Source organism: Cyphellophora attinorum (assembly GCF_001299255.1).
Source record: "Cyphellophora attinorum strain CBS 131958 chromosome Unknown Contig29, whole genome shotgun sequence".
Classification (NCBI taxonomy): Eukaryota; Fungi; Ascomycota; class Eurotiomycetes; order Chaetothyriales; family Cyphellophoraceae; genus Cyphellophora; species Cyphellophora attinorum.
In genome coordinates, this window is record NW_017253257.1 from 6,817 (window position 1) to 33,507 (window position 26,691).

At 54.3% G+C, this 26,691-nt stretch overlaps 15 protein-coding genes across 15 annotated transcripts; 6 read left to right on the forward strand and 9 right to left on the reverse strand.

The window, feature by feature from the left end:
- AB675_9980 (Anaphase-promoting complex subunit 10) lies at positions 1–1,023 on the reverse strand (the record flags this gene model as incomplete). The annotated part of the gene is made up of 1 exon (XM_018150560.1): positions 1–1,023. One exon carries the CDS (start codon positions 1,021–1,023, stop codon positions 1–3), a length of 1,023 nt encoding a protein of 340 aa, XP_017996697.1.
- Positions 1,024–1,352: 329 nt separating this feature from the next.
- On the forward strand, positions 1,353–3,329 carry AB675_9981 (uncharacterized protein; the record flags this gene model as incomplete). Its single annotated transcript, XM_018150561.1, has 1 exon — positions 1,353–3,329. The coding sequence occupies one exon, from the start codon at positions 1,353–1,355 to the stop codon at positions 3,327–3,329; it is 1,977 nt and encodes a 658-aa protein (XP_017996682.1).
- A 612-nt stretch (positions 3,330–3,941) lies between these two features.
- On the reverse strand, positions 3,942–5,494 carry AB675_9982 (Cytochrome b-c1 complex subunit 2, mitochondrial; the record flags this gene model as incomplete). The annotated part of the gene is made up of 2 exons (XM_018150562.1): positions 3,942–4,037; positions 4,106–5,494. The coding sequence occupies 2 exons, from the start codon at positions 5,492–5,494 to the stop codon at positions 3,942–3,944; spliced, it is 1,485 nt and encodes a 494-aa protein (XP_017996670.1).
- A 559-nt stretch (positions 5,495–6,053) lies between these two features.
- On the reverse strand, positions 6,054–6,771 carry AB675_9983 (uncharacterized protein; the record flags this gene model as incomplete). The annotated part of the gene is made up of 2 exons (XM_018150563.1): positions 6,054–6,342; positions 6,395–6,771. 2 exons carry the CDS (start codon positions 6,769–6,771, stop codon positions 6,054–6,056), a joined length of 666 nt encoding a protein of 221 aa, XP_017996651.1.
- Positions 6,772–8,183: 1,412 nt separating this feature from the next.
- Positions 8,184–9,065, forward strand: AB675_9984 (Cell division control protein 14; the record flags this gene model as incomplete). The annotated part of the gene is made up of 2 exons (XM_018150564.1): positions 8,184–8,555; positions 8,625–9,065. The coding sequence occupies 2 exons, from the start codon at positions 8,184–8,186 to the stop codon at positions 9,063–9,065; spliced, it is 813 nt and encodes a 270-aa protein (XP_017996636.1).
- A 397-nt stretch (positions 9,066–9,462) lies between these two features.
- On the forward strand, positions 9,463–10,233 carry AB675_9985 (uncharacterized protein; the record flags this gene model as incomplete). Its single annotated transcript, XM_018150565.1, has 1 exon — positions 9,463–10,233. One exon carries the CDS (start codon positions 9,463–9,465, stop codon positions 10,231–10,233), a length of 771 nt encoding a protein of 256 aa, XP_017996622.1.
- Positions 10,234–10,319: 86 nt separating this feature from the next.
- Positions 10,320–11,234, reverse strand: AB675_9986 (uncharacterized protein; the record flags this gene model as incomplete). Its single annotated transcript, XM_018150566.1, has 1 exon — positions 10,320–11,234. One exon carries the CDS (start codon positions 11,232–11,234, stop codon positions 10,320–10,322), a length of 915 nt encoding a protein of 304 aa, XP_017996606.1.
- Positions 11,235–11,510: 276 nt separating this feature from the next.
- AB675_9987 (Ubiquitin fusion degradation protein 1) lies at positions 11,511–12,588 on the reverse strand (the record flags this gene model as incomplete). Its single annotated transcript, XM_018150567.1, has 3 exons — positions 11,511–11,647; positions 11,695–12,262; positions 12,316–12,588. 3 exons carry the CDS (start codon positions 12,586–12,588, stop codon positions 11,511–11,513), a joined length of 978 nt encoding a protein of 325 aa, XP_017996588.1.
- A 314-nt stretch (positions 12,589–12,902) lies between these two features.
- AB675_9988 (LIN1-like protein) lies at positions 12,903–14,345 on the forward strand (the record flags this gene model as incomplete). The annotated part of the gene is made up of 1 exon (XM_018150568.1): positions 12,903–14,345. The coding sequence occupies one exon, from the start codon at positions 12,903–12,905 to the stop codon at positions 14,343–14,345; it is 1,443 nt and encodes a 480-aa protein (XP_017996650.1).
- A 518-nt stretch (positions 14,346–14,863) lies between these two features.
- AB675_9989 (uncharacterized protein) lies at positions 14,864–15,235 on the forward strand (the record flags this gene model as incomplete). Its single annotated transcript, XM_018150569.1, has 1 exon — positions 14,864–15,235. One exon carries the CDS (start codon positions 14,864–14,866, stop codon positions 15,233–15,235), a length of 372 nt encoding a protein of 123 aa, XP_017996696.1.
- A 100-nt stretch (positions 15,236–15,335) lies between these two features.
- Positions 15,336–16,151, reverse strand: AB675_9990 (uncharacterized protein; the record flags this gene model as incomplete). Its single annotated transcript, XM_018150571.1, has 3 exons — positions 15,336–15,933; positions 15,983–16,034; positions 16,082–16,151. The coding sequence occupies 3 exons, from the start codon at positions 16,149–16,151 to the stop codon at positions 15,336–15,338; spliced, it is 720 nt and encodes a 239-aa protein (XP_017996675.1).
- An 835-nt stretch (positions 16,152–16,986) lies between these two features.
- AB675_9991 (RuvB-like helicase 2) lies at positions 16,987–18,404 on the reverse strand (the record flags this gene model as incomplete). Its single annotated transcript, XM_018150572.1, has 2 exons — positions 16,987–17,307; positions 17,343–18,404. 2 exons carry the CDS (start codon positions 18,402–18,404, stop codon positions 16,987–16,989), a joined length of 1,383 nt encoding a protein of 460 aa, XP_017996626.1.
- Positions 18,405–19,238: 834 nt separating this feature from the next.
- Positions 19,239–21,992, forward strand: AB675_9992 (uncharacterized protein; the record flags this gene model as incomplete). The annotated part of the gene is made up of 1 exon (XM_018150573.1): positions 19,239–21,992. The coding sequence occupies one exon, from the start codon at positions 19,239–19,241 to the stop codon at positions 21,990–21,992; it is 2,754 nt and encodes a 917-aa protein (XP_017996576.1).
- Positions 21,993–22,482: 490 nt separating this feature from the next.
- On the reverse strand, positions 22,483–23,119 carry AB675_9993 (uncharacterized protein; the record flags this gene model as incomplete). The annotated part of the gene is made up of 2 exons (XM_018150574.1): positions 22,483–22,894; positions 22,962–23,119. 2 exons carry the CDS (start codon positions 23,117–23,119, stop codon positions 22,483–22,485), a joined length of 570 nt encoding a protein of 189 aa, XP_017996657.1.
- A 1,021-nt stretch (positions 23,120–24,140) lies between these two features.
- AB675_9994 (uncharacterized protein) lies at positions 24,141–26,462 on the reverse strand (the record flags this gene model as incomplete). The annotated part of the gene is made up of 1 exon (XM_018150575.1): positions 24,141–26,462. The coding sequence occupies one exon, from the start codon at positions 26,460–26,462 to the stop codon at positions 24,141–24,143; it is 2,322 nt and encodes a 773-aa protein (XP_017996610.1).
- Between the last annotated feature and the right edge of the window lie 229 nt (positions 26,463–26,691).

A 26,691-nucleotide genomic window follows, 5' to 3' on the forward strand; every position in this document is an offset into this window, starting at 1 on the left:
TTATCGAATCTCAGGATCCCTCATCCAGTCTGCCAGCTTGATGCCGACAAAGTCTTCTCCATCATCAGCATCCGTGGTCTTGTTCTGCTTCTTCTTCAGTCTAGGTTTGACGGCTTCCCTGGTGACGGTGTCGTCCTTGGAAAATACTTGAAAGCCTCTTACATGCGTGTCCTTTCCATTTTGGTGATTCTCGCAGATTCGAACCTGCACTACCATCGCCTTCAGGACATCCCCTGGCCTTGAGACGTCTGTAGCACCCGCATTCTCCTTCGAATCCATTTGTTCCTCATCCGCAACCTCAAAATAGCGCTTCTCCCTGCCACCGACGCCCTTCAGATCAACCTCAATCCAGCCCTTGACGATCTCCACGTGCGGACGCATCTCGCCGGTCTCCGGATCCATGACATCTTGTACTGTCCACTCCCCAAACTCTACCAATCCACCCTCGCTCATGCCGGCAAAGAACTTGATCTTGGTTGGGGTGTAGCTTTCGTCCAGATCGAAGTCGAGGTAAACGCGCATCTTCACGATCGCTACCAGCTTGAAGAAATGCAGCGTGAGTGTATGAGGCTGTGGTCCATCGCTTTGCCAGAAGAGATTCGTGTTCGGACTGCGTAGTTGGGCGAGAGCGCAGCCTGGTTTGGCGGAGGATAGTGTCCAGGTCGCTAGTGAGGATATGTCGCGTAGACCGGCCAGTACTTTTGAATCCTCTGCCTCCTGCTGGATGGACTCTAGATACGACTGTTCTGCCTGTTCTTGCGCTTCTGAGGCCACTGACAACGCATGCGTCGATGCTTGGGATCCTTCCCCTTGATCCTCATCTCGTTGCGTGCCGTTGTGACTGGGAACGATCGACGGACCAGGGTTGTAGCTGGGTTCATGCGCGAATGGAGCGTGAGGAGGCGTGTCCAGCATGAAGGGGGGGATCGCGGCGGTGATCTGATTGTTCCCCGGCCTAGTGGGGGTTGCTGCAGTTGCGATCTCACCTCCCCCCGCAGGACCGCGTCGAGGTGCTCTCGGCATGGCGGGCCGTCGACTCATCCGTTGTCCGAGAACAGACGGCAGTCATCAGCCATTTCTGTCACCAGACAGGACAACAATCGCGAAGTTGGATGTGTTTGGTGAAGTGACGAAGTTGAAGATCTGCCGAAGTAAACGTCCACAGTGTTTACAGATATTCTGGCCCCCACTCTCATTACATACGTCACTTCTCTAAAGTGTATTCCCCTTCACGCATGCATTGCGATTCGACAAACAAATATATTCAACTGTCGAGGACTGTGTTTATCAACAACGTTCGCTTGCGCACTTGCGCTGTAGTCTCTCACTGAAGCCGCTCCGACCACTCCGTCATGGCTTCGACATCGCCAACGCGTTTACGCCACACCCGAAGAGTTCTCTATGCGGAGGATTCGGATAACGATCTCGACTATGCCCCTTCTCGCGATGACAGACCGTCCCGATCTCAGCGTCGACCTCAGTCGTATCGCGAAGCCAGTGATGAGAGTTCGCTGGAAGAACCTCTGGTCTCCCGACCAGAGCCAGGGCGGCGGTCAAGCCTCATACGCACTCGATTTGCCCAGCAGGCTACGTTGCCCTCAAAGCCGAAGAGGCGGAGACCGACTAAGCGCAAATATGCTACTCGAAGTGCAAAAGACTCGATATCTGCGCCCTGGAAGAAGCGGAAGCCGAATCCTCTGAACCTCCTCCAACCTGAGAAAGCGATCGCCTTTCCTCTTCCTCCATCAGGCAAGATTCCTCAGTGGCAGAATCTTCCCTACGAGGCTCTGATCATTATTCTGCGCCATGCCGCATATCCATTCTACGAAGACAGGGGCCGCTCCACTGGCTCAGTAGAATGGCTGTGCGCTATCGGGAGACTGTCTAGATCTTTTCAAGATGCTGCCACGGGTGCCTTGCTTGCCGCTCCACCATTGTATCCGCTCTGGAGAGCAAAGAGCTTTCTAGCCCTTCTCCGCCAGAATGAGAAGCCGAGGAACAGAATCAAGCGGCTCGACATCGAAGTTTCGGAACTTCTGGTGGGCAAAAACGCCATCGACTTACTCGATTTGCTCGACTGTGTGCCAAACCTGGAGCAGATCAGACTCTTCAACAACGACGACAATGCCGCCAGATTCTCATGGAGTCAGTTCATCATGAAGAAGAAGAAATGGACATATCCCGTGGAGCTCTTCGATAAATTTGATGAGGCCAACGTGCGCTTAAAGGCCTTCGAGTGGAATGGACGACTGTCCAGCCCGATCGAGGTGTTACGAATCATGTCAGCTGCCCATACTCGCGCCTGCTTCTCCCAAATTGAGTCTCTCACCCTCCTCAACTTCTCCTTCGAGGACAAGTCTCCCGAGCTACCCATGGCCCAACAACTCTTCTCGACGTCGATAACAGCACTGCCCAACCTCAAGTCGCTCTCAATACTTTCATGCACACTTCTGGACGAGGTCACTACGCCACTTCTGCCGCCGACGCTCACGTCCTTGGAGATAGCCTACAACATCACCTTCCTCGCGGAGTACTTGAGCGCCTTCTTGATCTCCCACGGCGCGCACCTCACCAGTCTCACACTCAAACACAACCAGAGTATGTCACTAGACTTTCTCACTTACCTCGCTCACTGGACTCCGCGCCTGCGCCACCTCACCCTTGATCTGTCCTACAGCGATCCTTCAGCCTACAACGAAGTCCACCCCCTCTTCGAAGATGCTCTTCCAAGTGGCAGTCCCACCTGGCCTGCCTCGCTCGTCAGCATAGCCATCAAGGAGCTACGCCAAATCAACCTGTCCGAAGCCGAGCAATTCTTCCAAAGCCTTGTCGACATGGCTCCCCAATTTGATTCACTGCGTCATGTCTCCATCAAAGCCATCATTCGTGACGGCAGCTGGCGTGAACGAGCCGCGCTCCGCAACAAATGGATCAGCAAAATCGAGCGAGTCTTCCTCGACACCTCCCCACCACGGAACATCGCCAGTCCACCCGCTCTTCGCCCGCAGATTTCCTCATCCGACGCCGCTACGGCCACCAGTGACTCCGACGCCAAAACCAGCTCTCAAGGCCGCCGCTCCGGCCGGCTCCGAGAAGCAGTCCTTGACCGCCAATCTCAGAACGAAGACCTTCTTCGTACAGCAAGCCGGCGTCAGCTGGAGCAGCGAAGCGAAGCAGACATCAGCGACGGCGGGGAGGGCTTCATACATGGACGGTGCTCGGTTGTGGCGATTAGCATGAGTGACCAGCGGCCAGCAGAGACGCAGTTAACTGAGAAGGACTTTCTGGATGATGAACCGAGTGATGATGAGGATTATCGGGATGGCTGATTCGGGCAAATTGATGAAAGTTGGTGCAGAAGTGCTCCTTTTCACAGACGGGTTTCAATGTGGCATTGGCTTCAGCATATATAAAGCACGGACAGAACCGAAAAGGGAAAAGAGCGATGCGAGACCTTGGCATGGCTGTGGTACACATATGCGCCCCTTGATGCATGTCTTCGTCCAGACGAATGCATCCTTCAGTAGCTCTCGTGCTTGTTGCTTCAGTCTTGACATAAGCAGCACTCGCAGAGCGCAGCCGAAGTGATAATCTTTGATTTGTGAAAGCTTCAGAATTTTCCACCCTGCTCTGTGCTGTCTCTAAGTTTTCTACACCATGCCCTGCCAACGACAAAGCCCGGTCCGAGCCGCCAGTTGAGGCATCCTCGCAGGAACAAGTCCGCAAGAGCACTTGCATACCTTCGCAGCTTATGTACAAGCGCACCACTCTCTGTGTCCATCCTCTTCATTCGGTCGACATCTGAACGTTTCACTTGTCCGTCCACATTCAAGCTCGTCTCGGCGTCATGGGGTGGCGAGAATGAATCGAGACCCGGTCAAGCCGCACACCGTCACCGTCACATATCCGTTGCCGAGGACTCTGCCACCATGCTTCGCAACTTACACCTTCAACCCGAGATCCTCAGCGTATGGCAGTTGATACAGATCTCCCACAGCCGAAACCGCGGCTTTCTGGCTCGTGAGTGCTTTCGCAGCCTGTTCGAAGGATCGCGTGTTAGCAAATCATACAACCTAATACCAGCAGGACAAGGCATTGTACTCACCTCAACAACCTTTGCTTTCGACACGCCTTCGAAACCCTTTGCCAATTCACTTATCTGGAACGCCTTGCCGCCCACAATCAAACCATTGCCTGTGGCCTCAATGCCCGCATCGACCTGCTCGCCGCCCTCAAGTGCACTGAACCGCGCACTCGCCACCGCCTTCTTGATAACCTCATCACTGACGTCTCCATTCGCAACCTTCTTGATTGCCTCCACTACGTTCTTGCCTGCGGTCGCGATGTCGCTGGCTTTGCCCGTGAGGGTTACGTACAGTAGACCCGCATCGCTGTAGGCTGCATGGTTGGTCACGACTTTGGCGCCTGGGGTCGCAGCAGCGGCATTCGACAGGATCGAGAAGCCAGGCGACCACTTGATGGCAGAGTCGCCTCCGAGAAGGGCTGCGAGGACAGCAACTTCGGGCTTGTAAGCCGAGCCCGAGGTGAAAGCAGCGGAACCAGGGAAGGCGAGGATGAGGGCATTGCCGGAGCTGTGTCCGATTCGTTCTTCGCCACCATAGAATTTGGAGGGTGTGGATTGGATCTTGACGTTGCTGTTCCCACTCGATGTCTCCTCGAAAAATTCCTTCACCCATTTCGAGAGCTCGGAGTGCTTGGCACCGTTTGCGACCACGGCGATGTTGCTGCGGGCATAGGCGGCGTCGGCGAAGTCAGCCACGCCCGGTGCGTCGACGTATTTGGTGAAGATGGAGGAAGTGGGTGTTTGTGGCCAGCCGAGACCTTTGTGGAAAGCCACGCCGTGGACGCTGTTGAGGGCGAGGTAGAGAGGCTGTGCGAGTAGGGTCTTCTGTTCTAGCTTCATCGTCTCGAGTACTTCTTCTTGTAGCTCATGCGCTGTTTGAATGTCAGTTATTGTCTGCTCAGTCTTTCGTCGCGGAGCTTTTGAATTGTGCGCTGTTATGGGGTAGGATGCGTAGAGGGAGAATCGGGACTTTGCCGGTATGCACCTACTTGTGTATCTTGTCTTCGAGACCACCTCTGCAAGCAGTTCCGCAAAGTACGGAAGGTCATCTTGCAGAAAGCTAGCTTTCAGTACCAGGTTCTCGCGACTGTTGTAGGCCTGAACTTGACCGCCAAGCAGCTCGATCTCTCTGGTTATCCGCAGCGCTGACCGCTTGCTGGTGCTCTTGAATGCAAACGTCTTCAGCGCATCGCTGTAGCCAGGGAGAGGTTCAAAGCGTGAGCCAGCCCGGGCTACCACGCTCAGAGTTGTGACGCCGGTCGGCAGCTCTCTGCTTGCGAACTTGACCCCGCTTGCCTCGCCCGTCTCGTATGCAAATGTGCTCGCTGATCGGGTCTGTAGCCGCGGTGTTCGGAGTGTCGGTCGAGTAGCCCTCGCAGCTCTCGAGGCGAGCGCGGAGGGAGTAGCCATTGCTGCCAATGTTCTCACGCCAGGTACGACTCGCGCAGCGGTGGGATCCTCGGAGAGTGGGAGGAGACCCTCAGGTGGTCGCGTGTGTCGAGCGAGAAGAAGTCTTGGTCAGTACAGCGACAGCAGAGGGATGATGTTCGCATGAGAGCTTTTTGCATTGAGCTCCTGCAATTCGCAGCTATGTCAAGTGGATCCGCAAGGTGGTCATCCGGCCAATCACAAGAGTGATGATTTTGCGGCCACTTCCGCCCACCAACGTCTTTTGATGCAGACACAAGCACCTTTTCGAGTCTTACACGAGGCATCGCAGACATGGATTTGTTTCGAAGCCCAAATGTGGCGCTGCAAATCTGCTGAGAAGAAGACGAACATCACATTTCACGGAATTGCGTTCTTTGATGGCTAAACGAGTGTGTATTGCATCTTGCTAATGTATGTACGGCTACTTGCTTCCCAGAATTGAATATCTCATCAGAGCGAGACCTGCTCGACCATTTGTTCGACGCATGACAAGCCGAGTTGTTGTGCCGGCGCGGCTGTGAGCTTGCAATTTGGCAGATTAACACCCGTCATCTTCTTCCTCCTCCTCTTCTTCGTCGTCGTCGTCTTCATGTTCTGACGTGGGCGGCTTGGGAGGACCCTTCGGCGGCGCAGGTGTCGCAGACGTAGCTTTGCCGTAGTCGTGTTTTGTGCGGTGGTTGTCGTCTTTGCTGCAGTCGTGGGCTTCACCAAAGTCGTGGTCGTTGAGGTGGTGGCTGGCTTTGCGGCAGATGTGGTTGTTGGCTTTGCAATGGATGTGGCCTTGACGATGGTTGAGGTGGTAGTCGTCTTCACTGACGCAGCAGAAGCTGTGAAGGCTGGATCAATCGAGATGCTGACCGAAGGTGCTCCCGCCACGACCGAGCCAGAACACCAGATGTGCCTCCGCTGAAGCCGCTGCCGGACTGCTCGACACTGCCAAAGGTACTACCCTTGGGAACGTCGACGATGCCAGAAGAGCCGGCGCCTGCGCCAGAGGGATCGAAGACTACTGTGCTGCCGCCAGACCCACAAGCGGCAACACTCCCTCCGCTACTGAGTGGAGTTCCGAAACAGTCGGGACTCTTGCAACTCAACACCGGAAATGTCCGCCCATCGACGCACTGGCCATTCACAGTCTTCTTGTCTGCAGAGCAAACCAAATTGAAGGGAAAGCAAACTGCCTGGCGGCTTTGGAGCGGAACTGCAAGGACCAAAGCTGGCAGCAGACCAGCGCTGATGAGGAGAGTGAAGTGCATGTCGGGTTGCTATAGATGTCTCTCGTGAGACTGCAAATGAAACCGATTGCGACGAATGTTAAAAACGAGTGCGCCGGAAGGGAAAAATAGTGTGCCTATAAGGAATGTTGTCGTGCTGCTCGAAGTTCCAACTCGACATCATCCATGTGGTCCTTTATAGCAACTCCTACCTTGGAGCCTCTGCTATGAAGCGGACATAATGACTTCTCACCGTGCTCAACTCGTAGATCCAATGCATCAGCTGTAACAGCAGTCCTCCTCCTTCTACCTGCAATCTGGAATCCATGGCACATCGCAGGACCGTAAGATGTATTCCGCAACCATTTCAGCGCGTCGGCTGCCTCCACCGAGATTGCCTCACCTGTATCTGAAGCCGTTAAGGTGGGAATGAGGAGCCACGACTTAGATACATAGCATGATCCGAAGCTGCCATGGCCTTGTTGTGTCAACCAGCAGTCACTGTGCCGCATAGCTGGCCTGTTGTTAGCCTTCATCAGGAACTTCCCATCCTTAGTCCGTCTCGTTGTCAACAATCAGTGTTCTTCTGAGCAAGCCGAAAGCGGACGTCAAATCCCAGGAGCCGGGGAACGACAGGGGTTTTGGCGATCACTCTGAGTAATCGACTCTGAGGGCGACTCCATCCCGTCGCATCGGTTTGCGCCGCAAGTTGCACAAGAGCAGAGCCTGTAACACGCACAGCTCTTTCATCCTACCTGATTGGGGAGGTTCATTCGAATCTCCGCAGAAAGATCGTCGCGGCTCTTCGGGTCGCAGTCAAGTAGCAGCTTCCAGCCGCCGGATCAGACGTTCACTAGGCATCGACGGCGACTCCATTAGGGTGATGGCTTGTGATGATGTGTCATGCCACCCAGAAGGAAGCTCTGACTGGCCCCATCGACCACATTAACGCGCATTCGTGGTCTTTGGCTTGCCTGCTGCTTCCTGCTCAAGCCTCACGCCCTTCTGTCGCCCGAAAGACATCTGCGCGAAATGAGAATATGTGTGTACACGCGTTTCAGAACTCCCGTACTCCGGTCCCAGAATGTGCCCAGGCTTGGCAGATTCCCGTCCCCGGTCACGGTCGTCCTGGAAACCGTCGGAGAACATATCCGTGAACCCAGCATCCAAATCTGGCCGTGGGCATCGCGACCTAGGCAAGACAGCACACGTCTGACCATTTCTGTATTCAAAGACGCGCGCAGGAAGCAGGCAAACGGAGATCGCATTTGAGCTTGTAAGTCGCATCGCAAGCAGCAGCAGGCTACCCACGATTTCGCCTGCCACCATCACCGCCCCACTCAAGCAGGTATAACGAAACACGAATCGGCTGGCCTGCGTGTCTGCAACACCGAGGTCTGCGTAGCCATCACTGGCAGCAAAGCAAAGTCTCTCCCGCCGCCATCGTGCCCATCATGGAGTCACTTCTGTCCCTCAGCTTCGACAGTCTCACCTCAACATCAGCAAACAAAGTCCGAAGAGGGCTCAAGCAATTGTCTGGACTGCTCAGTCAAATCTGCCTGTCACATCACTCAGCAACCAAGCCTCAAGCACAGCCTCTCAAATCATTGGCATCGGATCCTGCCTTTCGAGCGTTCATCAACCTGCAGGATTCATTCCAGTATAACGTCTGTGTACACCTCATCAGCTGCTTGGAGCGTTTACTGGGGAAGGGTAGTAGTGGAGAGAACGACCTCTTACTGATAGGATGTCTGGAATTGCTGGTGGGCTGCCTCCTAATACATCGACCGTCGAGGGAGCTGTGGAGGAGAGAGGTAAACATCAATGTAAGTTTTGGAAGATCACCCATTTAAAAGCGCTTTCTGTTGCCGATATTCTGACACGTTGCCGATCAGCTGTTCCTAGATCTTCTCGACCCATCCTGCTGCCCGGCAGTCCATATCGCGACACTCAGAGCACTCACTGTGGCACTCATGGATCAGCCTGCCAACATCCGCGTCTTCGAAGAGCTTGATGGACTGATGGTCGTCACAAGCCTTTTCAAAACACGACAGACCAGCTTGGAAGTGAAGAAGGAGCTGATTGAGCTGCTTTGCTTTTACTTGGAGAAGGAGGTAGAGGTCGAGGATGAGAGCGTTCCAGCAAGAGAGTCGGCTCTGCTCTTAGGTACCAGCAAGGATGAAGTACTGGAAGCGTTCAGGAGAGCGAGCAGAGAGCAAGGCAGTGCTTCGGCAAATCAGACGGACAAGCCCATTCTGAGGACGAGACACGAGAAAGAGACGCTTCTCGGGCGTCATCTCGGCGAGGAACAACTCGCGGTTCTTTGCTCGGGCTGAAGAAACTTGGTTCCAGCGATCGAGCCGGTAGGTGATAGTCGGCAAATGCAAGTAATCACATTGCTGGCGCGAGCGATGCGCTTTACAGATCTGAGCCTCGATATGCCCATAATGCTTTGCGAATGCGAATACGAATGGACGTCTCTGTAGGAATCGAATTAGCATTTATCGTAGTCTGGTAATGACTCACAACGTGCCAAGTCGCGTCCTGTGATATACTTTCACCTCTACCCACGCCATCCTGCATTTCGTAGAGAGTGATGCATCACATCGCTGGTCCGTCACCTGTGAGGATCGGTGCAGGAAGCAAGACGACGCTCGCCGCCCTACATACTACGACGTCTCCCCACGCCGCGCCTGCCAAACTGACAGTAGCATAACCGGCAGCTAAGCCACAATGGAAAGCGCTACCGAAAGGCAACGCAAGGTAACCTATCTCCCCACGACAGAGGCATACAACCTCTGGGCCGAGCACTACGACCACGATGGAAATTTTCTACAGCTACTGGACTCGAGAGAACTTCCTCGGCTGCTGGAAGATGCATTCAAGTGTCTAAGCGGAAGACCTCGTCCTTGGAAAGCGGTGGATTTGGGTGCCGGCTCAGGCAGGGCTACTATGGCTTTGCTGGCCTCAGACGTGGGCGAAAGTGCGACGAATATTATTGCAGTCGATGCCTCATCGGCGATGCTAGCTATTGCAAAGCGAAAGGTTGCAGATGCGAAGAACAATGACCGCCAGAGCATGATCAATTTTGAGGTTATGGACTTGCTTTCCGATGAAGAGCTCCCTCAATCAGTGCTAGGCGCTGATCTTGTTGTTTCCACGCTCGTCCTAGAACACGTTCCATGCGATCTGTACTTCAAGAAAGCTTCGCGAATACTCTCTCGCGGCGGAGTCCTCCTCGTTACCAATATGCACCATGACATGGGAGCAATCAGCCAGGCTGGATTCGTTGATCCGAAGACGAATGAGAAGATCCGACCAGCAAGTTATCCGCATTCTGTTGAAGACATCAAGACTGCGGCGTCCAAGTATGGGCTGACGTTGTTGGGAGACGTCAAGGAGGTCGCGGTCGAGGAGCGAGATGTGGCCAGTCTGGGTGACAGATCCAGGAAGTGGATTGGTGTCAGATGTTGGTATGGAGGACTGTTCCAGAAAAGCTCATGAATATCCTCGTAGAGTCCTCCTGGACATGGTTTCCTGAATGCATATCCAGTTTTGCCTTATTTCAAGAATACACCAGGTATTACCCACTAGGCGGCCTTCCGCTCCCACACCTGCATCTTGCCCACGGACTGGAAGCCCAACTCCTTCATGTCTGCTAGTCCTTGTCCATCAGACCAGCCAACGACGGGGAGCCCTCCACGAGCTGCCATTGTGACAAATTGCTTTCGCAAGCGCAGACGATCAGCCCGATGAGCCCTCGGCGGAAGGGACACATCCGAGATGCTCACCACGCCGTCTGAGATATAGGTGACACAGCCTGCGATGACTGCTTCTTCGTCTCGGATGGTCCAGACTTGGATGTGTTGATCGTCAAGCAAAAAATCGCGGAAGCGCTTCGCATTTGCCACCACGTCGCGCACCTGATACCACGTCTCCGTGTTGGCTATGCCGGCTTTGCTTTTCCACCAGGCCTCCTCGAACTCAGCGAGTTCCTCCATGTCAACTACTTTGCGTACGTCCTCACCAGTGTAATGCACACCACCGGCTGTCGACCCTTCTCTCACGTCCAACCAGAGCCATTCGCCCTCAAACTTCTTCGTGAGCCCCCATAACTCCAGCTTCAATGTGGCCCAGCTATCAAGAACTTCCCAGTTGTCAATCAAGCCACGGTCGATCAGCTGATTCACCAATTTCGTCTGAGCAGATGCCTTGTCTGGTTCTGGTCCGCCAAGGGTGATCATGTTGGCATTGAAGCGTGTCGGGAACTTGTTCGAGCAGGTCCATGCGATTTCGGGATCAAGAATGGAATTGCGGTCGCGTGGCTTGATGAGGAGAGCGGTGAGACGTGCGGTATTCAAGGCGCAGATCTTGACTTTGGCGAGAGCGTTTGAAGCCATCCAGTCGCTGATGGCGCTTGGCAAGACGGCAGTGGCAGGACTGTTGCGGAGTGCAGCCGTAAGGAGCGATTCGCGACGGCGAGGGGATGTCGAAGCGTCTGCCATTGCTACATTCACGACAGAGGCCGCCCCACTTATCTGGTTGCATGAGTCGGGATGCCTTCAAGTGATGTTGTGTTGTGAATGTGGGGAGGACTCTGTCTAGAAAACTGCTAAGTGAATGCCGAGACTGTAGTTGATGAGTGATGCAACAGCGTTGCTAGTTGATAGCTTGTGACCATAGAGAAGTTTAGTTACCAGGCGGCCTCTAACTGTACTGTTTTCCACAATGATATTGGCACCACATGAGTGGCGCGACGTGGCTGTATGTGTGGATGTGCACTACTTCCCCTTCTTTGACGGTCTTAACGTCTGCCCCTGACCCTGAAAGAAGGGCTTCTTCTCATCCTTCCCCAGCTCCTCGCCGTCCTCGCCCTTCTTCTTCAGCGGCTTGATTTCGTACCCAAAGAACAACTTCCCTTCCGGCAATCTCAGCGGCGGTGGACCCGATCTAGTCACGACAGACGGACCAGGCTGATTCGTACTCGCGCCCGCCACTGGCGTTGACGGATTAGGTGTTGGCGTCTTCGCGGTTTTCTTGAGCGTATGACTGAAGTGAGGAAGTTCGATGACATGGCTCTTGCGCCGGCTGCCGCCTCGGTTGAGCCAGGTGCGATGCTGGAGTAGTTGATGCTCTGCGCCATTGTGCCTTGGGCGTGGAGATGGCCACCCTTCTTGCCAATCGATGCTGGCGTCGATGTGCCGCTCTGGCGCTCGGGTTCGACGTAGCCGACCGGAGCAGAGAACTCGACTTTGAGATCAGTCTCCATGGTGACGATGCCCATCTTCTCTGTCTCAGGCTGTACAGCCTCGACAAGCATGTCGTAGGTACTGTCATTGTAGCTGAACTGGAAGACATCACCTTTAGTGAGACATGAGAAGCCACGGAAGGCGTTCTCAAGAACCACTCGAGGATCACTGATGTCAAGAAAGGCCGTGGACTGAGGCTTGAGCTTGATGAGGTTTCCTGGGGGCAGATCCGTGGACTTCACTTGTATGATGTCGCCGACATTGATGCCCAATCTATTCATCATCTGCTCAATTTAGTTATCAAATGGCTTCTCGAATGTGCCAATGTTGTACTTACCCACCAAGGCAGATATATCCGTCCCTCCTCTGCCACAAACTCCAGCACACCGGCGTGCGTCATCTTGTCCTGGTTGATGACCTCAAATACCATTGGATAGGCGATGTGCATCATTGTGAGCTTCTGCAGGGCGGATGGCGGCAGGAAGACTTTGCCTCCGTAGTTGACATATGACCGATCAGGCCCATTCAGCATCGCTACCGGATAACATCGGTAGTACTCATCGAATCGTCGACGAGACGCGCCTGTCGGCGGTCGCCCGTACCCGTACATGATCTTCTCGTGATGGCGCTCAAAACGTTTCCAAGGTTGACAACGATAGATTGGGTGACGGTAGTTGGTTCCTGAGAACGAGATTGATTCTTTTTGCGATTGAGCGAAATATTAGAATGTCAAAGAAGTAACAAGAACTTCTTGAGAGGAGGAAGATGTGTGTTGCCTTCAAGGCGTCAAGCATACGTCATGCAAGGCAACTTCACCAAAAGTTTACCAAACCAAAGCAGTGCTTCACCAAAGCAGACCATCCCACCACAGCCTAACCTCCATCACAGGCTGGACCTCACCCTCACATATTTCGAGCCGACATTATGGCGTCCTCCTCGAAACGGCCCCTTGCCACCTATGGCAAAGAAGCCCCTCCCACCAAAAAGCCCAAATTCTCCCTCCGCAACCCCTCCGCCCTCGCCGAAGAACAAGATGATGAAGACGACGAAGCCAACGCCGAGCTCGAAGCGGACGTCGTGGGCACCAATCGGCCACACCTTAAGCGCAACGCCGTGAACATCGACGGCTTCGACAGCGACTCCGGCGACGAAGCAGCCTTTGACGAGCGAGCCGATGCGCGGGCTAAAGCAGAGAAGCAGGCGCGGAAGAGCAAGGCCGAGGAGGATGCAGATATGTTCGCTGACCTTGAGGAGGACTTTGCGGATGACTCGGATGGTGATGCGGCGAGCAAGCGCAAGAAGAAAGACGTCCGCTTCCTTGACGGCGATCAGATCGAGGGCCAGGTGAAGCAGAGCACCGGCGGCGGGCATGTAGGCTCGCGTCTGCACCTGACTGACGAGGAAGCTCGGTACATGGACAAGCATGGCGTTCTACCTGCTTCCGCTAAACTTAACGACGCCGACGGCGACGGCTCTTCAGATGAAAGCGAGGTAGATGACGAGCGTCGTGCCGCTCTGGACGAGGAGATCGACGAAGAGCTCGGCGCTGGCGCCAAAACGCGGCATGCACCAAAACTCGACGCGTTCAATATGCGTGACGAAAATCAAGAGGGCGCATTTGACGAGAGCGGCAACTTCGTACGTAAAGCCGCCGATAAGGACGCGGTGCACGATCGCTGGCTGGAGGGCACGTCCAAGAAGGACATGAAGCGGGCGGCGGAGGCGCATGAGAAACGGGAAGAAGAGAGGCGTAGGCGAGACCGGGAGGACGATCAGCGGTCGCCGGCGGATGTGCTCGGGAGTCTGATTGGGAGAATGGAGGTTGGAGAGACTGTACTGGAGGCGCTGGCTCGGCTGGGAAGGTCAAAGACTAAATCGAAAGCGAAGAAGCAGTCGAAGTGGCAGAAAAGGCAGCAAGCCTCCCACGACGATGACAACAACGGCGAGGCGAATGGCCACCACGACGAAAACGATGCAAAAGCAGAAGAAGCCGAAACGCGTCGCAAGTCTGATGTCGAGGCCCTCACCGCCGCCGCGGATTTAATGCTTACCCGTGGCATGACCGATATCTACGATACCGAGCGCGAAATGCTGATGCGGCAGTACCAGCGAGAGAATGGTGGGCAGGCGTGGCGGGATCCTGAGCCCGCGCATGAGGAGGAAGCTAATGGCAAGGGCGGGAATGAGGCGACCGCAACGAAGATGTGGGAATATCGATGGACGGATGCGCGAGATGGCGGGCACATCAACGGCCCTTACGATGGTGGGACGATGCGGCAGTGGAACGAGGCGGGCTATTTCAATGGGGCTATCGAGTTTCGACCCGCCGGAGGCAGTACGTGGAGTGCAGCCGCTGGTTTTGTGTAGAATCAAGCTTCATCTCTGGCGGCCTCTGCGTCTGCCACAGCCTATCAATGCCTTCAGTGTTCTAAAGAGTAGTGATGTATCTGCTCAGAGTCCTCCCTAGAGATGCCTGCTGGCATACCTCGTGCCCGCAAGCGATCAATTCCTTCTCTTCTAAGCAATACCAGAATGTCCATGCCATGGTACAAGTGATCCCTTCCAACGACGCATCAATGTCTCGTAAGTCATGCCTTCGTAGACCTGCGGTCGTAACACAGTGCCCGGGCGGCCTCCAACTGCTCCTTCCTTCCAAGACGCCAAAATTTGTGGCTCTCTAAGCATGGAAAGTATACTTCTGATTGTCTCGTCTGCGGCGACCTCGTTGATGCTCCTCGAGGTGCTGGAATGTCATAACACGCCAGTTCAACTCACGTCGCCAGAACAGACCATAGCCGAGACTGTCCTTCCGATCACGAGCGGTCAGAGCACCACTTCCAGGCATCCTCTTCTCGAAGACGCAAGCTCGGAATCGAGAATGAATCATGGCCATGGCACAACAGATGCAAGGCTCATGGGTCAGATACAGATCCAGGCCACTGCAGAGATATCCTTCAGACTTGGAGCCGGTCGATGTGGTTGAGCTGTTGGAATCTGTCCGTACGAGAGTAGAGCCAGACATCTCAGTCGAAGTTGTCTTCCGGTCCCTGGTAACGACACTCGCCATCCCGCTGGATGTGCTCGACGCCATGGTGAGGTCAGTCGAGTTCCTCTTGCGGTGTACAGAAGTGACGGCCATGGCCATCATGCTTGCCATCACACCTTCCATCTCCTTCGGTGAGGTCGGCGTAGACATGCCTGACTCTGGACTGGCAAACTCTTCAGCATACGTGTTCTCAGTTTCGGTTAGCGGCTGACCAGATGGAGTCTCCTTGCAAGTGGCAGCGAAACGACGGTGACCTCCAGTACGCAGTCTTCGGCGAAGCTCTTTGTTAGCTACCATTGCAACAGCACGCATTAGGGCGTGGTTCTCTGCCCGGCCAGGTCCAGACTTATCGGTGCAGTTGTGGGCGGTCTTCTCGTCACTCCACCACCTCGCATCAGCCGCAACAGCATGATTTGTCCGGTCTTCGGATTGACGATGACAGCACCGGTGCCACAGCCGAGTCCGTTGATTTTGGCATCGTGGGCGGCAGCACGGGCAATTTGCAAGAAGTGGGTCGTAGCCGAGGTATCGAGCTCGGCAATGACACGTCGGAGTTGGTTCAGAGGTGGAGCATCTTGAAGCAGCTGGGCAGCCGGATTGAATTGCGTGGGCCAGTATCGTTCAGTCCAGAGTATGGCTTGTTCCGAGGTCAAGGGAGCGTAGCGTGGTACGACTGCATTGAAGCAGCGTGGAAGACCTTCGATCTGGATGTGCTCTGCAAAGGTCTCACAGATTTTGTACCAGGGCAGCAGCGGTGAGTTCGGTACGAGCAGAAAGACCGTGTTAAGGCCGTTCGAGTCGTAGTCTCTCCTCCAAGCAAGATCGACAGGCAGATGGTTGAGAGTGCAGACACGACGCAGGTGAGCGAAGGAAAGGGTCCGATCATTCGGCAGAATCGGCTTGACGATGCTGACCTAGTCAGCGATGAGACGGCAACCGTTACGGGCCAGCGACTCACCTCAGTGCCTTGCTTGCCAATGTTGCTGGGATCTCGACCACGAATGCTTCCACTGTAGATGTGTGAGATGGCACACAGAAGCAGATCAGGGATACTCACCGAACTCATCAGTCGAACGAGTCTCGTGCAGCGTCTTGAGCGGCTCGATGCGAGAGTACATCAGCTCCATTGTGATGAATGATGAGTCGTGATGCCGGCGAACAACCGCATCCTTCGCAGAGTCTGGTGAAAAAGAGAAAGCTCAAGCACATGTGATGAGGAGTTGTAATAAGTTGAATCTGGTAACAGCGCCTATAGGCAGAAGTCTCTCCTGCGGCTGCACTTGCAGCGGTCGTGCCTACTTGACTGTACTGTCGTCCTAGGGCAGGCGTCACTGAGTCCTTTGAACCTTGGCAGTCCTTTTCGCGGCGTAGACGGCAGGAACGTCCTAGGCGCCATTGTCATTGCATATTGTGTCTTCTGCTATCACTGCAAGGGCCCCGAGCAGCAAATGGCGGCATCGAAGGTAGTAGAAATCGGATCGACATTGGACGCGCATAATTTTAAAGAGAGAATTGAGGCAGTGAATGAAAAATTAACGACTTCGGGAAGTGACTCATGCTTGGCGCTATACCTGCATTCTGCTTCGATCTTTCTACCCAGTCTACAAGATCTGTCTGCCGAATACTTCCTCGATGCCCATATCCAGCTCATCACCTGTCCGCACTGCCGCCTCGAACGCGTGTTCGGAGCCGACAGTCAGATCACCACCTGTCCGCACGGCCACGCCCACAACTTGTCACCCCGGCTTGCATAGAATTGGGGGTGCGGAGAAGCATTGTCTGTATCAAGCCAGCGATGCCCTTTGATGCTCGATGACGATGGGTTCCTTCTGGCAGCGTACGATCGGCGAATCGACGACATGGTTGCAGCCACAGGATTGCAGCGTAAAGCTTTTTGAGCATTGGGCACAAGGTGGCCTACAGCGTCTGCTGACGAATAAGCCCAGCTTTGTCAACATCAGCTCAGGCAGTATCCATTGCGTCCGCATGCGTGCCGTTCGTGCCATTGGTGACGAAGCTGACCTGGCCATCTTCTCCAATGAACTGCTTCTCGTACTCGTTAACAAGCTTAGTAGATCGCACAGGATCGTAGAACAATCTGTAGCTTCGCTGGACATCATCTATGCTGACTTCTTTTGATTTTCGTTTCTGACTGAGCAATGTAGATGTCGTGATGATGTTGCTCGCATATCTCAAGCCTGACTCTTGTCCAATCTTCGTGAGCAATGCTAATGCATCTGGCGACAGGTCGACCTCCTCTTCTTGCGCACGGATGGCGATAATCTGTGAGATTTCTTCCTGGGAGTATGGCTGCGTACTGATGATGACGACTCGATCGAGAAGTCTAAGGGCAGCCCATGCGGCGATTTGTATGTTGTCCCTCGAATCTGGCTGTGGCCACGATTGCTCGCCATGATGACGATTGGTGCGAGATCCGCCTCGAGTGCGCGGTTGATATACGAAAAGCACTCGATGTCGAGCATGTGGACTTCGTCAATGAACAGGACCCCAGGAATGATTTCTGCTTTGCCCTCCTCCTTCCACTCGCCAACCTTTGTGTTGATCTGATCTCTGACCTCACTTCTGATCTCGCCCGTATCTCCCGAGAAAAGTGCGAGGAAGCCTTGCGTTCTCGAATTGATGACATCGATCTCGTGCAGTGTGACTGTGTGTGTAACCTCTTTCCGAACTTGCAGCTCGCCCTCCGGGCACTGAACGAACTTTGTGTCTGCGCCCATGGCGTCGTAATCTCGAGATCTGGCGTATGATCGACCTAGTTTCGAGATCTTGCCCGAGGACTTGTCGATGGAGATTATGTCTCCTGCCATGACCTTTTCTTTGGTCATGGAATCGATCATCTTGGTGCCCATGTCGTAGACCGTTTCCATGTCCGTCGTCTTGATCGTAAGCTTTCCTTGCTTGTTGCCGCCCGACACACTTCGATCGATCTGGATTTCGACTACTTCGCCCTCAATGATCTCGCTCTCCTCCTTGATCTTGACGCCGATGGATTTTCGGAAGGCCTGGGTAAGGGCTTCGGTTTTGGACATTTCGAGGGAGAATATTTCGGAGGACGCAAGCATCGTGAATGGGACATCAGGACCCAATGATTGTGACATGCCCATCGCTATCGCAGTCTTGCCCGTGCTAGGAGGCCCAGCGACGAGGACGGCTCTTCCAGCGATCTTGCCGTCCTTGACCATCTGCAGAATGACCGCAGCAGCTTTTCGCGCCTTTTCCTGACCAATAAGACCTTGTGCTGATGGTTTCGCTTCGAGAGTGGCAAGATCGACGCCGAGACCGCGGATGTGAGAGTGCGCAGCGATGAGGTTGAGGCCTCTCAGCTCCGACGAGGAGACTGTGGTTATGGGAGCCGCCATTGCGATAGGTTTGTACGGCGCAAAGGGCGCCCCTCAATCGAGGGCTTCCGTGTGGCGCTGGTGGGTCTGGCTGCCCGTGGATGGTAGTTCGAGGTTCCAGCACGATCTCAGCAGTCCACAGCGTGCTCCTAGAGTCAGTGGAGGTCTGTAGTCGGTAAGCAAAGCAGACTTCACCGCGAAGCATGAAGGCCTTGGCAGACGCGAAATTTAGCGCCGAAATTCACTGCCTGATCTTAGCGTGTTTGCCTCGCTGCCTTTCTTCTTGTAATTGATATCTGCATTGCAGGCCCTCGCAGACTCCTGAAGTGATATTCAGAGGTTGAGAGTATTGTCGCAAGCAAGCGCCGGGCCCCTGCAGTGGGAACCATCTCGAAGAACTCGACGTCTTCACGGCACGGCAGCGACACTTCTTGTACTATCTGGGTACCCCAGTACTGATCAGACTTCAAGTGCCAACTTCACTGGAAGGACACGCGACTTCACCATCGTCTGATACCCCGCAAAGTGGACCTTCACGGACCTCTTGACTCATGCCGGTATCTTGTCAGATCAGAGTACTCCTGATGACACAAAACGCCTCTGATGGACGACCGGCGACACCCTGGTCGGGACTACTACCGGCGTGACGATAGAGACTACGATTCATATGCATATCGGGACCCCAGACGACGTGCAAGCCAGGTGGAACTCTCTCAAGATCGAGGTCGCCGATCCAGTCCAGACGGCAGGCAACCAGCTCGCGGCCGGTCAGTCGACAGAGACAATGTCCAGAAGCCGATAAAGCCCCCCGTGTCACACCGCCTACGATCTGTGTCACAACACGCCACCAGAGTGATGGATCCGACTTGCCAACACCCTCAGCGTCCTCCCGAAAAGGCCACGGACCCACGAAGACGGCCAACGGCAGCAGTCCAAGGAGATCCCAGCGCCACAGGTGACACTTCGACTATTGCAAATGTCGATGGTCCATCAGACAATCCGGGCGAGAGCTCGCCCAAACCCCGAGATGTTCAAATGTCCGAACCGTTACAGAGCCCGCCCTGGAAGGTGAAGGCCATGGAGCATTTACTGTTGGTACAGGAAGCTGGCTTCAATTACAGCAAGCAGAAGTCCGAGATCACTGCACTAAAGGCCGCCCGAGCTGACAAAATCGAGAGACGCAAGCAGGCCGAGACTGGTGCAGCAAATGTGCCATCTGTCCTTAAGCACCTGAAACGAGAAGAGCATACGGCAGACCATGCCTACAGAAAGGCTGTCGATCAGACCACTTCGCTCGTGCCTGCTGTACGCTTTCAAGCTGAGGCGATGATTGAACAGTTACTCGCCGGCGTGAATGATGCTATTGCAAATGCGACCACTACAGCTTCGAACAGGTCTGCCAGGGAGGACTTCAACGCGCAATTTGAGACTCTTAAGTCTGACATACAGAACCAGTTCCAAGGCCTCCCCGATCACACTACAAAGATGCAAGCCATTCAGGATGACAATGCTCGACTGCGCTCTGAGATGGATGCCATCAAAGCTAACGTCGCGAAGGCCAGCGGATCTTCATTAGCGACACGACAGCTGTGTACGAGTCAGGCCTCTGAGATTGAGTCGCTCAAGAGAAGTCTGGCTTCGCAGTCGGAGCTTACCACGGATCTGCGCAAGCAACTTGACAAGATCCAAACATCCACAGAGGCCGCCTCGGACCTCCGAGTTGAGCTGGACGCATTCAAGAAAGAGCTACGTGAAGCCCGCCCCGTAACTGTCACACCCTCGCCCACAGATCAGTCTACATCGCTACCAAGCTCTTACATTGAGACGTACAACAATGACCAGGAAGCAATACAGAAAGACATGAGATCGTTGAGAAGTACAATGCAGACCTTGGAGGCACAGATCAAGAGCCTTGATGGCCGCAACGAGAAGACCTCTGCGATGGCTTACGAAACGAACGGAACAGTCAAAAGCATGGACACGAGAGTTAACGATATTATGAAGCAAGTTAGTCGTCTAGACGCTAAAGCTACGCCTACCGCGCCGCAACAATTTCCATCGCCTCCAGAACGACCGCTGTCGCTTGTCGCCGCCCAGGCGGGCCCTAAGCTGGAAATGGAATTCCAGAAGTTCGTCACCGCAACGACCAACCGGGCAATGGCCACCGACAATCACCTCCAGAACCTGTCGAATGAGTCAAAGGCCAATGCCCACGCCATCCGATCACTTAGTGCGCGCTACAATAATATCACGACAGAGGGTCTCTATCAACAAATAATGATTGTGCTCGCTCCGAAGCTGTCCAAGATGGACAAAGATCATGCTGAAATCAAAGCTCAGCTCGGCCAACTCAGTCAAATTGCACAGGAACTTCCGGCCCTTGAAGAGTGGAAACGGAAACACACCGCGCGGGTGGACGCTCTGACTCTACGAGTAAATGCTTTCGAAGAGCGCTATGGTCCAAATCATACAAAGGAGATATCAGATCGGATCCGGGAAGGACTCCAGGTCGAGATTTCACAAATCAAGGCTGATCTGGACACTGAGAAGCTACAGCATCAAGCTCTGTCGACTAGGCTGAACACTGTAGCTGAAGACAGCATCCCGCCAGTGGTGCAGCGTCTCAGGGACCTTGAGTCCGATGTCCAGAAGATCCACAATGAAGTTGAAGCTCCTCTCGACACCATTGATAAATTGACAACCAAGCATGACGAGCAGCTCGATACGATCGAGAAGTCTTTGCAGGAAGCGACTGCCACTACGAAAGAGCTCAGCGACTCACAGCGGGAGTTGAAGGCCTCTATACTCGAACAGATCAAGCAGGATTGCATTAAAGTCATCGAGGATATGAAGGCCTCCTCGTCTGAGGAACAGCCTCCGAGTCCGACCACTGAGGGGCATGATGGACTGCGCAAGAGCGTCAAAGACCTGACGGCAGCAGTGATTAAAGAGAGGACGGATCTGCGCGAGCGGATTACTGTGCTCGAAGATCAACTCAAAGTCGTGCAAGTCAAACCAGAAACAAGTGACCTTGGAGACATTTTGAAGACCATCGAGAAGATGAACGCAACCCTGAAAACACACAGCGATCACTTTAAAGCAATGGATGACGGTCTCCTCAAGAGTTTCCAGGTTGGCCGGGACGAGTCATCTAAAGCGCCAAAGGCCGCCTCGGACCTTCCTAGTGAGGCCACCGATGCGACAGACCCTTTCAAGTTCAAGACCGTGCCAACGGGACCTAGAGGATCCATTGCATCACGTATCTCATCCAGCACGTCGACTCCAGTTTCAGCTCCAGCGAAAAGCTCGGGTAGCAAGACATCCAAAGCCCGCCCGAGCCCGAATTCGAGCAGTCCTGTGGCCTCCGCTGGGCTGAAACGACGAGCTGCATCGCCGGCTGACAAGCGGTCACAATCCCAGAAGCGGTCACGTGCTACGTCTAAACAGCCTTCGGCTTCTACTTCCTGGATGCAGCCAATAGATCTGTCCTCCGACGAGGAACCAGCCGGCACTACAGAGCGCTCCCAAGGCATCTCAATTCGTGGAGCTGCTTCGGATCGTAATGGTCGGCGTCAGCATTCCTCTAAGAATCGGAGTCCTGAGATCTGAGTATCCCAGCGTCTCGTCATTGATGCTCAGGAAGGCCTCTGTACGGAAGCATATCAGACTCGAGCAAAGACGGCCAGGATTGAGCATCGATGGCCCATCGCCAGCCTGGGAGGCCTGCCCTACTCAGCGGCTCGCACATGGAGCCCCATTTTCGGCGCAAATTAATTCTTTGGACATATGATAGCGGGCGCATGAACATATGTATTCTATGGTATGGCGAAAAGCGCGGCCCGATGTGGCTTTTCATGATTTACGTTAGCATTAGTAGCGAAGATGGCAGCTAAGACGCCATTCGGAACCATAGATTCGAGGTAGCTCTGGCAAGGAGGTGATCTTCCGGCTAAAACTAATTTCATATCCATGCTGAAGACAGCCTCGAGTCTCGTAGCTCATCAACAGATACATTCGCCGTGCACCCTGCATCGCTTCCCTATCAATGCAGCTCTGCTGGGCGGGCCTTCGTATTTGCCCGTTGGACCCGAAACGCCAATCAGCCTCCCCGACTCTGACTCGTGTCCATATTCAGCATACTAGCCACTTTGCCACTCCCCGGAGAATACTCCCGTTCCAGTTTCGCCTGAAATGCCATCATAGCGTCACCACTCTCGCCATAAGGCGATCTATGCAGCACCTGCTCAGCGAACATTCTCAGCTGCATCGGCATGCGGGGGTCGCCGTAGTAGTCGAGGATATCAGATTTCTCCGGCATGGTGTTGTAATGATGGCTAGGGGTTCTGCGGGCGAAAGCCATACATTCGTTGATCTTGGCTTTGGTGAACCATGATGGTAGTAGGCCCTTATTGTCGGGGTGGTAGAAGGCTTGCTTGAGGAAAGTACGGAACTCCGTAGCGCCACGGTTTGGGGAGGGATCACCAAGAACGTAGTAGGGCGCTTCACCAAGACTGATCGAGACTTGAGTCAGCGTTTTCTGCGATAGCCGAAAGGTAATGATTTCGTCTGCTGACTTACAACGTGTAGTTGTCGTTAAGCCTGAACCGATGAGTATCTATCAATAACTTGAAGACATCCTCCTCGCATCTATCATAAAGCCACCTGCGTTGCGTCAGGGCGGTAAAAGGCTTTTCAAGCGGCGTATCGAGGTTTTTGTAGTTGTAGGTACCGTCCATTAACACGTTCTGAGGACCTCAGGAATGCCTGGGATAGACGGATACGTCTCAGCATTGTCCGCGGCGAACGTGGCGCATTGCTTCTTGTGTTCCTTGAAATCAGATTTCTGGCACTCTCGACTGCAATAGCGCGTCGTTTGGCACTTGGCACAGCGCTTGAGAGGCCGGCCTACTTCACCGGTGGTCTTATCGCACTGAGCACACTTGACGGACATGTTATTGCGGTATGAATAGCTGCAATGGACTTAGGAGTCCTTGCGAGTGGGAGCCGGAGCGGAAAAGCACATCCACCTCAGCAAAGCAGGCGAGGTTATGGGAGTCGGTGAGAGGGTCTCGGCAGATCGACCAGCTCACCCCTGTGAAGTCAGTGCGGCACCTGCACGACGGATCTGCACGTGTGCATGCACTTGGGTCCAAGTAGTGCTTCCGAGATATGCAATCAGAGATCCGAGATGAGCTCCGCTGCTTCCCATTGGTTGATGATAGCACCTGGCCACGACTGCATGTATATTTCCCAACGCATTGTTGCGTTAGAAAACGGCAGAGCACGCACTACATAGTCGGATCTGGACTATCATGTCAGCGTACTCTGATGCGCATCTCGACCCAGGGTCGTCCTACGTCCAGGCCTGAGTGCGATGCTGGGGGGGATGGGAAAGCGACAAGTAGGTCTTGTCGTCCGGCACGAGATCTCGCTCTTCAATTGTCATCCGGCGTGGGATATGACGGGGTCTAGTTATGTCAACCGGCGACTAATTACGACCCAACGGTATTGTCAACCGGCTTGGGCAATGCCACTCACCTTGCTTTTGGGCCCGATCGTCACTGAGCAAGATCCTATCGGAAAGAAGAGACCACAACCACTGCCGGGGACGTCAGTGATTCGCGGGTAATTGACTACGGCCGCCACCTGCCATGACATTTCCAATCTTAGGTCTAGCTTGGCCAGTGCGATCCTCGAACCCGGTCAATCCGCCACGTCTCAGATTTTCTCAGCTTCCAGCCCGAGGGCACGCCGCCATCAGTACGTCCCACCATGCCAGTCCTCGTGGTGCACCTCCTTCGCCCGCCTGCGTGGCTCGCCTTTTTCCTCATCGCCCACCGTCTTCCCACCCAAACTTCCCTCGCTGCTATTCAAGGTGTTCAGTGTAGATTCACTGCCAGCTCGATCCCGGAGCCTGAGCACATCACCCAGACTCACATCCTCGCCCTTCTTGACCCGCTTCTGCAACTCGCGCCGCCGCCTCCTCGATAGTTTGCACGTCGCAACGTATGTCGTCTGCTTGCGCTCTTTCGGGCACAAGCCATGCGTCCAGAAGGGCGTGCCTTGTGCAGAATTGCCGTACAGGTCGACGATGAGCACGCTCAGGACGATCGAGAACGTGATGGCGACCAGATCTAGCGAGCTGAGGCGGTTGCCAGCTGTAGGCAAAACGATGATGACAATTGAGGCGATCAACCGGTAGAACAGCCTTGGCCGCTTCTTGAGACGAGAATGCTGGAGACGCTTGTGAGTATGCGACAAGCTGATGATGCCCATGAAAAGCAGCGCGATGCCGATGCCGCCACAATAGAACCAACGTGTTCCAGACGAGAGCTCAGGCAACGATCTGTCGGCATAGTGGCTTCCCAACCATTCAGGCTCGGCATCGGGACAGTCGTGCGCCAGCACCAGCGTTGTCAGGGAACTCGCAGCGAGGATATACGCCATGATGAATGGTAGGTGGCCTGTCACCCAAATTGCGCTCGTCGCCCAATGCCTCCGGATCGCATGCACGTGGATGCCATAGTTGTCGATCTCGAAGTAGATCCAATTGAAGCAGAACGCCTGTAGCAGGCCCAAAACGCCCTTCCCAAAGAAGGCGTTGATGCCCATGCTCGCACTGCTCTGGTAGAGAATCGTGAGGATGCTGTAGCCAAAGACCAGTGCGATGAATGCGTTGTTCCGCTCGACACGATGCTCGATGTTGATAGCGGGAACGAAATCGAACCACTTTTGCATCCTTGCCCAGAATGAGTGCTTTGGATTCTTGATCCGCCGCCACAAAGCGATAATCAACATGCCACCCATAAGGTCAATTGCGATGCCCAAGAAGATGAGTGCCAGCTGGTTAGGCCACGACACGTGAATCGATCCGATCCATAGTGCGGACGAGATCAGAATGATTAGAGTGTTTGAGACCATGCTTCCCTTGATCATAGGTACGAGGACCGCGACGCCGAGATACCAAATTCCGACGAAGGCCCGCTGCGCTACGAAGAAGGCAATGGCAGAGATGTAAGTGTTGTGGTAATCTGAGGCCGCGCCTTCGATTGCGCCCTCCGCTTCAGCTCGTTTGTGCGGTTCCGCCGCCTCCACTTGCGCCGTCTCAGCCGAGTGTCCTTCCGGAAAGCTGTACCAAATATTCGTCGTGAAGCCAAAGAGACAGATCAGGTAGAAAGCCACGCAGATCCGTTGGAAGATGTCCCCAATGTGGAAGCTGTTGATGATGTAGGTCATGTCCGACCAGATCTTCCACGCAATACAGAAGATGATCACGAACTGCAACAACGCCAATCCAGACGGCGCTTCCGCCGCCTTCTCACCGATGATGTCGATCACACCGACATAGACCAGGTCCACGAACAGTTCGAAACTCTCCACCTCCCCATGTCGACTCGACCGCCACAGTAGACCTTTGTGGAAGTACTGGCGTACCTGTGGCCGCTTGAAGAACTTCAGCGGATCTGTGCTGCGATCCTTGTGCTTCTCCTCCTGGTTGCTACTACTCAGACTTGCCGTGTCGCCACTGTCCTTGTCTGTCGTCCGTAGATGAGCAGAGTAGCCGAACTTGTCGAAACTTGCATCCAAAGCTACGCTATGATCTGTCAACATGTGCAGTTCGTTGTCCAGAAGCTCCAGCTGATCTCGAACGTTCTCGAATTGCTTGGCGACTTCAGCGTGGTCGCGGTGGAGGGCGTCACGTTCCGCCTCAGATTGAGCATGAAGGCCACGGATTGCGTCGATGTGATCTGGACTGCCGTGTAAAACGACGTCGAACTGCTCTTGGGAGAAGGTGGCGGAAAGCTCAAGGCGTTTACGCTCGAGCTCGTCAGGGGTCTTCACGACGTGACAATGCCTGCCGTGATGTGGGTGTATGAAGGAATTGAGGTGTCGACTGCGAAGGTGATGTGGGAGATGTGGGTGATGATGGTGATGGGCATGGTGTTTGCCGCCTTCTATATCGCTGTCGGCAGGACTATGGTCATCATGCTCAGGCACTGCTGGAGCCGCGGGTTGTGGTGGAGGAGTCAAGCGGACGTCCGACGACGCGTCAATCATGGTGACGTCCTTCTCATCCATTTCGCACGTTGTATGAGCACAACGTAATGGGTGGACGAGGCGGGCGAGCAGAAGCTGAAGAGAAAGGGTCTTCGCGTACTCTTGAAGCGATCGAGGGGAGGGGGCGGAAATCTTGGCGTGTTACTCAGCAAACCTTGCCGTGCTGATTAACGACCCTCGGAACTCCACTGCGACGCTTAAATTCACCTCTGACGGGAACCGAAATGGAAAATGGGGCTGTTTCAATTTC